The following is a 12,979-nucleotide window of genomic DNA, read 5'->3' as shown; positions in this document are numbered from 1 at the left end:
TTTTCAGTTCCTGTAACACACCAAATTCATCCCTATTCAGAGACTTTGCATTACCTCTCCCTTTCATGTGGAATGGTTTTCTGCAGAACTGAAGGTCAGTTCTATCTAATAAATAGGAATATAATGGGATTCACCTATGTAATTTAAAACCTTCTTATTAATAGCCATATTAAAAATGTAAAAAGACAGGTGAAATTATCTTTAGTTTAAACCATCATATCCAAAATATTACTATATCAACATCTAATCAATATAAAAATTATTAATGAAATATCCTATATTCCATTTTTTGAAAGCCAGTGTGTTTATACTTATTGGACATCTCAATTCACATATTATATTTTCATAAATAATCTATATTGAGATTACATAAAATTTAAAATAAAAAAAGATTCACATATCCAAATTATTTCAAACATACTTAAAAGTTATCTAGTGAATTATGAGTTTTAAAGTTTAATTAAAATTAAAAATTTAGTTCCTCAGTTGCAGAGCCAAATGTACCTCGTGGCTACTACACTGGACAGCACAGATTTAGATCAAGGATAAAATGTGTATATTCATGATTGGGTCAAGGGGCAAAGAAGAAAATTGCACCAGAAGTGTGGCAAGGAGGGAAGGGGAAGGTCTGCAAAAATGCAGTGTAAGCTCTTTATGCAAGTCACATTTAAGTCACATTACTAGTCCTCACTAGTAAATGAGGTAAGGCTTTCTAAAGTAGACTACTTTTTAGCATCAAGGCTGCATAGATTTTAGGTATGTTGGGAATAATTTTCTGGGGTAGGAAAAGGGTCCAGTAGTGCTGGTCACATGTAGCATTTCTTTCTTTCTTTTTTGTTTTTTTTTTTTTTTTTGAGATGGAGTTTCTGCTCTTGTTGCCCAGGCTGGAGTATAATGGCACGATGATCTTGGCTCACCGCAACCTCCGCCTCCTGGGTTCAAGCAATTTTCCTGCCTCAGCTTCCTGAGTAGCTGGGATTACAGGCATGCACCACCAGGCCTGGTTAATTTTGTATTGTTAGTAGAGACCCTGACCATGATGGTCGGGATGGTCTGGAACTCCCGACCTCAGATGATCCACCCACCTCGGCCTCCCAAAGTGCTGGGATTACAGGCTTGAGCCACTGTGCCCGGCCACATGTAGCATTTCTAAGTAGAATTTTATTGTGTATGATGTGGAAGAATCGTAGAAATCTGATTATTTTCCTATAGAGCAGGGGTTCTCAACTGGGGGTGATTTTGCCTCTCAGGGGACATTTGCCTCACTCAGCCTGCCCACCAAATTGCCTGGAGACATTTTTGGATATCACAAGTGGGAAGTGCTAGTGACATCTAGTGGGTAGAGGCCAGGGATACTGCTAAACATCCTACAGTGCAGAGGACAGCCCCGACATCAAAGAATTGTCTGGCCCAGAATGTCAATAGAAATAGTTTCTCAAGGTTGAGAAACCTTGCTCTAGAGGATCTGAGTAAGAAAGACTGAGATACCCACTCTTTTAAAACCTCAGCCTAACTCCCTTGTGATATTACCATGGGAAAAACAGGTTGTTTTGAAGCATTTCAGTTTCCATTTGTTTCCACTGTTGATGGATTTTGTGATCAGACTAAAATAGAATAATTTCATGCTCAAGATGAGATTGCAGACCATTTAATAAAGATAATATAGTGTGTGCTGTACACGTAAGACTCAAAGCACCTTGGGATCAGGAGCTGGTCTTTTTACCTTTATATGGCTTGTATCATATGATCCACTGTCTCCAACAATTGATGCCAATATATTAGAATCACTTGTCTATCTTTCCTATCTCCATCCCTTGTTTTATAGTTGTTCCTCTTTTCATCCTTTTCTTTTCATCAAATTATTTTCATCCCTTTCTCCTCGTTTTCCCCCTCTTCATCAATACCCACTGATACCTCCTATAGACCCTCCCTCAACACTCATCCATTTCTTCCATTCATACCTGTTGACACCCTTACTTAGAATTGCCAGTTCACTACCAACCCATCTGTGTCTGAGAGAGCTGTTCCCCATATTCCCTATAGCTGTCTGTTGTAATTACTGTCTTGTTAGTCCACGAAACTACAAAATATAAATTCTTGCCTCCTCCCTCAGAAAAAAAAAACCCTCCAAAAAGATATGAAGAACAATAACACATTTGCTTTTGACACAACTCTCTGAGGAACTGCTTTCCATGTTCAGGTTTTTGTTTTGTTTTGTTTTGTTTTGTTTTGTTTTCAGACCAGGTGCTGTCCATTCAGGATAGCTCTCTGCTAGAACTGATACAGTGTCCAACATATTACACCTCCTCTTCCAAGATGTGTGGCTGTGATTGAGCTGTGTTCTTTCCAACTAGTTGCCCTCCCACCAGTTTCTTCTGTGGGTTTCTACATGCTTACTAAGACATTGCCTGCATCTCCAGAGTACCAGCAACTACTTAGATTTTCTTTGACCTCATGCCTCTTTTGCCTTTTGCCTGCAGTTATCCTAGACCCCACTGACTGTTCTTCTCTTACCTACATCATTCTAGGCTGTCTCTGGCCCCATGTCTTTCTGTCCCTCCCTGACTCTTACCATTACCCTTCTGGTTAACATTAGACCAAACCTGTGGTGGGCACTGTGGTGGCAATTTGGAATCAACATAAAACCTAAAAAGGGTATAATGGTTGTAGTGCTCCAGACTACTCTTCACTCAGCCTTTAAGGGTGCAGGACTCTAAGACTAGAACAGTTCTTTGTACATAATAGGTATTCAAAACTACTAGCTGAACGGAATGTTCTGTCATATATAGCAGGAGTCCCCAAGTCCCTACCGTGGCCAGGAAAGCAGGAGGTGAGGGGCCAGTGAGCAAGCAAAGCTGAGCTCTACCTCCTGTCAGATGAGCAGTGGGATTAGATTCTCACAGGATCGCAAACCCTATCGTGAACTGCACATGCGAGGGATCTAGGTTGCGCTTTCCTTATGAGAATCTAATGATAAAGGAAACAATACCCCCTTCCCTATCCCTGGAAAAATTGTCTTTCACGAGACCAGTCCCTGGTTCCAGAAAGGTTGGGGACTGCTCATACAGAGGATAAAGGAAAATCAGTCTGTCATGTGTTTACCAATTTTAGGAAACCTAATCTTAGGATAGCCAAAATCATCTTTCTTACCATTGCAGAAGCCTCCCTAAATTCAAGGATCAGAAACATGAGTTTCCCCTTTAAAGACTCTGAACAGTTTCTAAGCATTGTAGTGTTTCTCAGAAAGACTAAAGGTAAAAGGGGAAAAGCCATTATTCAGAAAGCACCTAACTTTATTTTTAAAATAAGCATGTTTCTAATACTAATACTAAATATTTCTTACTTTACTTTTCTCTTCATGACCATTAAAGAAAATCCTTTCTTTGAGTGTTTCAAATACTTTGAAATATTATTCAGGTAATTATAGTAAGTCATAAAACAAGTATTCATGTGAAACCTGACATTTAAAAAATGTGTTGATGTAAGATACTCAAAGTAAATATACATTTTTTTTAAAGGACCATTATGTTAAAGGGACATAAAAGCTCAGTTTATCTTTAGGGCATTATGAGAAATACCTTAAGATTCATTTTCTTGGCTGGGCATGGTGGCTCATGCCTGTAATCCCAGCACTTTGGGAGGAGGATGGGAGGATTGTTTGAGGCCAGGAATTCGATACTAGCCTGAGTAACATAGTCAGACCCTATCTCAAAAAAAAAAAAAAAAAAAAAATCCAGATATGGTGGTGTGCACTTGTAGTCCCAGCTACTTGGAAGGCTGACGTGGGAGGATTGCTGGAGCCCAGGAGTTCAAGGCTGCAGCCAGGAGTTCAAGGCTGCAGTGAGGTATGATTGTGCCACTGTACTCCGGCCTGGACAATGGAGCAAGACTCTTTCTTTCTTTATTATTATTTTTAAAAGATTCATCTTCCTACAGTTATAGACATAAAAATGATTCTTATAATTTTCCTGATCTTAAACACAATGATAAAGCAGTTGTTCTTAATAAATATCTTCAATTGAAATATCTTAATTGAAAACAAGAGATTTGAAGAGATTAGATCACTTCTTTCCTGATTGTTTTGGTGATCGTTATTCCTAGAACTAAGTAAAGAACCAGAGCTCTGCTCTTGGCAGTTTGATTGGTGGTGTGAATTTGAATGTGCAAGGCCTATGGCCACAATTCCTATCATGCTATAAGATTCTCAAATTAGAGATGTGGCCAGGTGTGGTGGCTCACACCTTTAATCCCAGCACTTTGGGAGGATGAGGCGGGCGGATCACTTGAGTTTGAGACCAGCCTGGCTGACATGGGAAAATCCTGATAAAAGTACAAAAATTAGCCAGGCATGGTGGTGCATGCCTGTAATCTCAGCTACTCAGGAGGCTGAGGCAGGAGAATCGCTTGAACCCGGGAGGTGGAGGTTGCAGTGAACAGAGGATCACTCCAGCCTGGGCAAAAAAAAAGAAAAAAAAAGGTGTGTATCTGTGCTGTCCAATATGGTGGCCAGTAACATTGTAGCTATGAGCACTTGAAATGTGAGGAACTGAATTTTCCATTTTATTTGAGTTAATGTGGGTACTGGCCACCAATCTGGACAAACTGGACCAAGTTAGACCAACCCCTTCCTATCTCCTTCAGTTTAAAATAACCTGAAATCCAGAAAAGAAGTTATATCTAGTTATAGATCCCTTTCTCTCCCCAGCAGCTCCTAATGATCACAGACTGCCTCCTCCTCCATTTTGTTTTCCTCAGCCTTTTTTTCTTCTTTTTGAGATAAGGTCTTGCTGTTGCCTAGGCTGGGGTGCAGTGGTGCGATCACGTCTCACGACAGCCTTGAACTCCTGGGTTCAAGTGATCTTCCCACCTCAGCCTCCTAAATAGTTGGGTGGAACTACAGGTGTGTGCCACCATGCCTAGCTAATTTTTCTTAAGTTTCTGTAGAGGTGGGGTCTCGCTGTGTTGACCAGGCTGGCCTCCTGTCTTCTGATGGCTTATTCTTTATCATTGGCAAACAAAAATTTCCAAAAAATAATCATACTCCCCATTTTAAGATAAAAAAGGGATGTTGAGGCTATTATATGAGTAATGATGGAAAACAAATAATTAGTATTGTTTTATATCTTAATCTCAAAAGTAGTTTTCATCAGTTTTAACTTGTTGAAACATACCTGGTAAGCCTCTATTATCATCTGTACTTTACAGAAGGGGAAATGAAGGCAGAGAAAAATGTGTATGTCTTGTCTTGCCTAAAGTCAGACACTGAATGGTCAACTAAAAAGGACCTGGAGCAGAGACAGAATTAATTCACTGTCTTTCATCCAGGAACCATTGATCTTGGGCTGCAGGTGAGCAGTGTTGTCAGTGGACAAGGCTTTCTGAAAGAATTCTTGATTCCCCCTCAAAACTGAACTAATATGAAATAAAAGGATATTTTACTCAGGTAGATTCTTTGGTCCAGAGAAGTTTAATGATGACTGAAGCTTTGACCACATTGAGGAAACTCAAGGTTTCTAAAATAGATTCTTTGATAACTAGTTAGGCCTGAGTGTCTAAAGAACTTTTGATATTACTACTATATTAGTAGAGTTTATTTGCAGTATGAATTCTTTGATGTCTAATAAGAGCTGAACTTACTCGGAAAGGCCTTCCACACTCATCACATTCATAGGGTTTTTCACCTGTGTGGATTCTCTGATGCTGAATAAGACCTGTGCGCCCACTGAAGTCTTTCCCACATTCTTTACATTTATAGGGTTTTACTCCCGTGTGTACTCTATGATGTCCAATGAGATGTGAGCGCTGAATGAAGGCTTTTCCACACTCATCACATTTATAGGGCTTCTCTCCCGTGTGAGTTCTCCTGTGTTTACTAAGGTCTGAGCTATGACTGAAACTTTTCCCACATTCATCACATTTATATTGTCTTCTTTCCCTCTGTTGCCATTCTGATCTGCCCTCATTTTCAATAATATCTTTGGACTTAGGATGCTGAGGAGTATCTTTGTTCAGTCTGTCATTTATCTCCCCAAGGAATTCCTTGTCTTTGGGCATATCTTCCCTCTGGAACAACTCTTCATTCTTAGTCCTAGTTTTATCACCTGTAACAAACAAACAGTACACAAACAGGTCCTATTCTATGTTTGAGAAGCAAACAGCCTATGGAAGAAAGAACATGTAAATGTTATAAATGTGTTATAAAATAATGAGAAGTCACATACAACACACATATCAAATATTTGGTACCATCTTATTTTTGGTATCATCATAGCACAGAGTCACAATGTAAGGAAGAAATTAAGAATTAAGGAAGATATCAGCAGAACAAGCTGTTTGAGAGTAGATTAAGAGAAGAAAAGGCAAAAATAGAGCTCAAGAGATAAGTTAGCAATACTGTGTAAGGGAAGAAGGATAAATGAGGGGACTATAGATATGCCAAGGATAATTAGAGAGACTGGAGAACAGAGATGGGGAGGGAGGTAAAAGTTTGGGAGAAACATGCAGGGGCCTGAAACATAGGTGGCAAGTAAAATCAAGTAAAAGTGAATGGAGAGGATAATAGGATTTGGGGTCTGAGAGGAATATAGTGAATAGGAACCATCCAAGGAGAGGAGTGTGTTTGAAGGATAATAATTAGCTGGAAGCAGGAAGCATGACAACATGCAGGTCAGAGTAAATAGAGGAATGAAAAGGAATAGGAAATGACAATGGATAGTCAGTGTATATGCTGGGTAAAATATTTTTTCCTGAAACTGATGTCCTTGCTGTCATCACCTCCTGTCTAAATCCTAGCTCGGTGGTTTCTAACCTTATTGTGCATCAGAATCAGCTGGATCATTTATTAAAACACACATTGCTGATTTTCCCTCCCACAGACGACTCCTTATCAGAATCAAACTCAGAGCAGTTGCTATTCTTAGAATGTTATTCTCTGATGCTATTTTTTTTCACTGTTTCTTTACCTAAAATGTCACCCCCTTTCAGCTCCCACCTGACCTTCTCAGCTCAAGCAAGCCTACTCTGTGATACTTTTGCAGGCGCACCTCAGGGATAGCTATCCTCTTTGTAGTTCACGGTGTATCTCTAGTATGGTAATTATTACACTATTGTAAGTGCTCACTCTCCTGCTTCTTGAAGAGAAGTAATGTAAGTGTCTAACCTTTGGATTCCTAACATTTAGTATAGTGCCTGGCATATAGCTGCTATTTAGTAAATGCTCAATGAAAGATGAATGAATCAAAAGACAGGTTGAGCCAGGCACAGTGGCTCATGCTTATAATCCTAGCACTTTGGGAAGCTAAGGTGGAAAGATCACTTGAGCCCAGGAGTTTGAGACAAGCCTGGGAAACATAGTGAGACCTCTCCTCTAAAAAAATAAAATAAAATAAAAATAAAAAAGAACAGATAGGACGTTCTTAACATCACTTCTAAAGCCAAACAGTAACCAGCACTCCACTCCTAGAGTTAAAGCACTGAAAGGCTTCTTTACATTACATATAATTAAATGTCATCCTTTCCAGATAGCAGCTAGGAACATCTTAGCTCAAAATAATTTTTCAGATTAGACAAATCATCTGGTAGGGATCCTACAGGATGGGAGAACTATATTGGTAAAACTTAAGTGGTAAGAATACAAAATAGGCTAGAGTATAAGGAACTACCTGGAGAGGCATTATTAGACATGAGAGCCTCTAGAGAAAGGGTGGTGAGCACTGAAAAAGGTAGGGTTTGGACAAACTGGAATTTAAAATTCACCTGCTTTTTAATGTAGCCTGGGGATACACTAGACACCCTAGTTTGTAATTAGGGAGCTGGGATGGGGGACAAAACCCAATTAATTTGACATGCAGATAAAAACAAGAAACTTTGCTGTATTGACTGATCATTGTCTCTCTTCCCTACTTCTTTCATCATGGGAATGTGTTATAGATTGACTTGTCTTCCTCCACAAATTCATACATTGAAGCCCTAACCCCTTTCAAACATTACTGTATATGACGATAGGGCTTTAATGAAGTAATTAAGGTTGAATGAGATCATAAGGGTAGGACCCTAATCCAATAGTACTAGTGTCCTTACAAGAGGAAGAGACACCAGGAATGTGTGTGTACAGAGAAAGGCCATGTGAAGACACAGCAAGAAGTCTGCAAGCCAAGGAGAGTAGCCTTACTAGTAACTAACCCAGTAAGCATCTTCATCTTGGACTTCCAGCCTCCAGAACTGTGAGAAAATAAATTTCTGTTAAGCCACCCATAAGTCTATGGTATTCTGTATGGCAGGCCTTGCTGACTAATACAGAGTGCCATAAGTTCTCCTGTCTCAAAATGGAAATTTAGGGGGATTTGGAACAAGAATCATTAGATAACAACAGAATTATAAGGATATTAAATAAACTCCATCCTCATCCCTTGGGCCAAATAACAGCTTTTTTGTCTAGTGAGAAACTAAAATATAACTCCATCATGGAGCAAGGGTAAGAAGAGGATAAAATTATCCATAGTGAGGTGGAGGACAAGCAGGAAATCTTTAAAAGGAGAAGATGAAAGTGAGAAAGTTTTCCTCTAACCTAAAGAAGTACCTCTGCCCTCATACACTCAGAACTGTTCCTGCTTACCATTCCTTTGTGGTTTCCCAGCTTCCTGCTCCAGCTGGGTCTTTTTGGGATGGAGCTGGACAGTCAGTGATTCATATGGCCTTCCCAAGGGGGCCAACTTGTCCATGAGTATGTCCTGTCTTTCTGAATTGCCTGGGACCTAGGGAAAATGAGGTGTGTAAGGTGAATTTTATGGAAACTTAAGTAACTTCAGATAAAACAATCAAATGAAACATCTTCCAGGGACATAGAAAGGGGGGACAAATTCTCATTTCATTGTAAATGGCAATAATGGCTAGGAGAAGGAACAGAGGCTAATCTCTACAATTCAGGACACTAGAGAGTAAAATTCAATGTCTCTTCTTTCATTGATCTGCAGAAGTCCAGGATCAGAGCACTGGGATTTGGAAGGTAGCTTAAAAATCATCTAGCCCAACTTCCAGCAAATGGGAGCATTTCTTCTATAACCATGCTATCCGATATGGTAGTCACTAGCAAAATGTGGTTACTGAGTACTTAAAATATGGCTAGTACAAATGAGATAAGCTAAATGTAAGATACATACCAAATTTTGAAAATTTAAAACACAAATATCTAAAATACCTCATTAAAAAATATTGATTACATGATTAAATATTGTGGGCTAAATAAAATATATTTCACCTTTTTTTTAAATGTGGCTACTAGAAAATTTAAATACATATACAGCTTGCATTATATTTCGTTGGACAGTCCTATTCTGCAATATCCTTGACATCTACTTGAATCTCCGCTTGAATACCTATATGGAAAGGGAGTTTCTTATGGGGTAGCCTATTTTATTTATGGGTATCTATGAATGGCAGAAAATTATTTCTTTTCCTCTGATACCTGATTGCCTTTTGGTAACTTCCCACTGATCCTAGCCTTCCAAACAGGCATAGAATCAGTCTAGTGACTCTCCTCTCTTTACCCAGCCACACTTTAATTATTTAACATAGGTAGTCAGGTCCCTTCCTATGCCTTGTTCTTTAGAGGATAAATATTTTCAGATGTTCTTTCATATGCCTTTTGCTTTGGCTCCGTCCATATCCCCTGATCACTCACAGCCAGATGACTGCCCCTTCACACCTGCTTTCCAGGTTCATCAAGCTCTCTCTCCAGATCCTCCAGTACCGTCACTGCCTCCTCTCCAGTCTCTGGATGGTGTGCATGCACCCATGCTTGCAGGTCTTTAGGAAGAATGCTCAGGAACTGTTCTAGCACCAGCAGGTCTAAAATCTGCTCCTTGGTGTGGCATTCTGGCCTCAGCCACTGACGGCAGAGCTCCCACAGCTGGGTAAGAGCTTCACGGGGTCCAGGTGCATCCTGATAGCAGAGCTTCCTGAAGTGTTGTCTATAGAGTTCCCTCCTGTGAGGACTGCACTTTTGTGAGCTGGAATCCTGTCGCCAGTAATGGTCCTCTGCCTTAATTATCAGAAGTCCTTTTTGGTCCTCAGGTTCCAGGGCTGTGGTCATTCTGGGCTTTGCCAGGAGATTTATCCTCTATATGGGATTGAGTCAAAGAGAATCTCTTAGAATCCTGCCTCAGAGACACTCCTAAGGCATAAAAAGTTGTTACCATAGAGAAATTACAAAAATTTCTGTGAACATAAACACATCATAATGAAGCCAAGCCACCAGAAGTCAATCAGAGAAAACAGTCTTATAGGAAGCTGAAACAAAACAAAACAAAACAAAAAACAGTGACGCAGGGATATGATTTGAATCTGTGCTCTATTGTGTAACTTAGAGGAAGTTATTTATCTGGACTAGAACTACAGATCCTCAGGTACAATTCTCATGTGTGTTACTGGGTTGATATACAGATTACATGAGAACGTATGCAACGTCCCTGGCATGGCAGCGGGCACTAGTAAGCACTAAATAAATGCCAAGTATTATTAACGGCTTTGTTAAAAGGCTTTTCATTCTGTTACCATGAGATGCACGGGCCAGCTTGTGCCCCCAGGATTCACTGGTTATAGGATATGTGTGCCAACCCTGGAAGGGGATCAGACAGATGCCTCTGCAAAGGAACCCGCAACCAGTGTCCCCCTTCCACCCATCCTCTCCCGGAAGGTTGGGCCAACTCCTCTCCTGTAGATCTGTTGGGGGACGGAGGGAGGGACAGGAGTGTTACACTCTGCCCGCGACAGGGAGGTGTGGGGAGGGTGTTGCTGCTGACCACAGCTGCGCCTTGTCCCCTTTTCTCCACCTGGGAGCCGGGAGACACTCACCTTACGCGCAGGGAGGAACAGGTGCAACAGCTAGCGTCCTTTGGACAGCCCCGAACAAAGACTAGACTCAAAGACACCAATCGGCGCCCGGCCGCTTCAGCCGGGCACTTCCGGGCCGCTCTAGGAAGCTTCGCCTCTGTGGCAGCTTCAGGGCTTGCCTCCTCGGCCCTAGCCAGTGGAGGACCCGGCTTTTACGCCTCGTATTGATGGGACTGCGGGATCTGCGAGCAAGTCTTATTTATACTTCTTTAAAACGTTTTTCGGTTTAATTATTGAGTAATATGGATAAGTAATGCATTCACATACATTTATTAAAAAGAGTAAATGTCCCCCAGCGTCTAGTTTGACAATATTTTTCGTGACTTGTATATCCTTCCGTAGATATATTACACCGTTATAGATTGTCCGCGCTTTTTCCCCTCTGCACAAACAGTAGCACTTCTGTACCTTTCTTATTTTTCTTTTTACCAAGTGGTCTTGGTAAAGGCTGTACATAAGTGTTTCCTTGATCTTGCTCTTTTTTAAACAACTGCACGGTATTCAACTGTGTATTATGTTCTATAATTTGTTAATAAGTACCCCATTGGTGGTCATGAGGTTGTTTCCAATTCTTCTTTTTCAAACATTGCTGCAATAACTTACTGTGAACTCACATCATTTTTCATGTGTAAGGATATATCCATAGTCTGTATGTCTAGAAAGGGAATTACTACAGCATAGAATAGGGAAATTTGTACTTTTGTTAATGCCAAATCACCATAGAATCTACTAGCAGTATTCTTATTTACCTATACTTGTCAACACAGTGTTATAAAATATTTTGATCTTTGCCAAACTGATGGGTGAAAAATGCTCTTAGTTTTTTACTCCCTCTTCCCCTTTCTTACACAAATATTGATTTATCTACTATGCCAGGCACTATTGTGGAAGCTGGAACTAATTTTGAGCAAAACAATGCTCTTCCTTTCATGGAATTTATAATCTTGTGTGTGTGTGTGTGTATGTGTGTGTGTGTGTGGTGGGGAGGCAGGCAATAAACCAAAAAATATACATAGTGTGTAGACGGTGGATATCAGTTCTAAGGAGAAAATAAAGGAAATAGGGAATTTGGGGTGAGAATGAAGTGATGCAATTTAAATAGGATATTCATGGAGGACCTGACTAGGAAACTGACATTTGAACAAAGATTGAGGGAGCTGAGGGAATGGGCCATCAGGGATAAAGATGTTTCAGGGAGAGGGATAACAAATGCAAAAGCCTGGAGTGGAGTGTGTTTTAAGTATTTTGGGCAAAGGAAGGATGCTTGTTTTTCTGGAGCTGAGTGAGCAAAAGATCGTTGGGTGGAGAGATAGTGAGAGCCTTGGGTGAGTGCAAGGGTATTTTTACTCTAAAATGATAAAATGATAAGCTACTCAGTTTATTTTCTTTTCTCTTTTCTTTCCTTTTCCTTTGTTTTAGGAGATGGGTCTCACTCTGTCACCCAGACTGGAGTGCAGTGAGTGGTGCGATCATAGCTCACTGCAGCCTGAAACTCCTGGGCTCAAGTGATCCTCTCGCCTCAGCCTCCTGAGTAGCTGGAGCTACAGGTGTGAGCTACCCAGCATGGCTCATTTGAGATTTCTGAGTAGAGAAGTAACATGATTAAACTTGGGTATTGAAATTATTATTTTGGCTGCTATGTTAACAGTAGACTTGAATGTGAAGGGGTTGGGCAAGGGCAAAAGCAGGGAGACAGGTTGGAAAGCTGGAATGGGAAGGGCCTTTTTAAGAATAACACAAACCCCTAAAGACATAAAACTGAAAAGGCCATGGAGGAAAAGATAAATGAAACTGGCCTTGTAAAATTGAAATATTTGAATGAAAAAAGTAAAAATAAAATATAAACTAAAAGTAAAATATGCCACACATCTAAAAGACACAGCTGATTTTCCTGATATACAAAGACCTTTTATCTTACCAAAAAATAAAAATATGAACAAGCCAATAGAAAAATAGACAAAGTACTTAACCTGCATGCATTTATTGTCAGGCCTCTGACAATATGATACTAAGCCATCATAGCCCCTGTGACCGCCACGTATACATCCAGATGACCTGGAGCAACTGAAGAACCACAAAAGATGGCATT

The 12,979-nt window shown here is 40.2% G+C and overlaps 1 protein-coding gene across 4 annotated transcripts; it reads right to left on the bottom strand.

Moving 5' to 3' along the window:
- Positions 1-5,448: 5,448 nt before the first annotated feature.
- Positions 5,449-10,973, bottom strand: ZSCAN16 (zinc finger and SCAN domain containing 16). 4 transcript variants are annotated; one of them, XM_009450707.4, is made up of 4 exons: positions 10,852-10,973; positions 9,704-10,117; positions 8,615-8,753; positions 5,449-6,101 (listed from the first exon to the last, which is right to left on the bottom strand). In XM_009450707.4, the coding sequence occupies exons 2-4, from the start codon at positions 10,088-10,090 to the stop codon at positions 5,581-5,583; spliced, it is 1,047 nt and encodes a 348-aa protein (XP_009448982.3). In that variant the 5' UTR covers positions 10,091-10,117; positions 10,852-10,973; the 3' UTR covers positions 5,449-5,580. The 4 variants fall into 4 exon arrangements, with proteins under 4 accessions (XP_009448982.3, XP_016810566.1, XP_003311182.3 ...); XM_016955077.3 differs by having other exon boundaries at positions 5,449-6,159; positions 10,852-10,952; XM_003311134.6 differs by having other exon boundaries at positions 9,704-10,171; positions 10,852-10,920.
- Between the last annotated feature and the right edge of the window lie 2,006 nt (positions 10,974-12,979).

This window comes from Pan troglodytes, chromosome 5 (assembly GCF_028858775.2).
Source record: "Pan troglodytes isolate AG18354 chromosome 5, NHGRI_mPanTro3-v2.0_pri, whole genome shotgun sequence".
Taxonomy (NCBI): domain Eukaryota; kingdom Metazoa; phylum Chordata; class Mammalia; order Primates; family Hominidae; genus Pan; species Pan troglodytes.
This window is presented reverse-complemented; position numbering and strand designations above follow the sequence as displayed.

Bases quoted from the DNA above. Each gene is read 5' to 3' on its own strand.
- ZSCAN16 (XM_009450707.4), bottom strand. From the start codon at position 10,090: ATGACCACAGCCCTGGAACCTGAGGACCAAAAAGGACTTCTGATAATT. The intron at 8,754-9,703 runs GTGTGAAGGGGC...CATTTTCCCTAG, and splicing joins TTGATGAACCTGGAAAGCAG to GTCCCAGGCAATTCAGAAAG. The intron at 6,102-8,614 runs GTAAGCAGGAAC...TGTTTGTTACAG, and splicing joins TGGGAAACCACAAAGGAATG to GTGATAAAACTAGGACTAAG.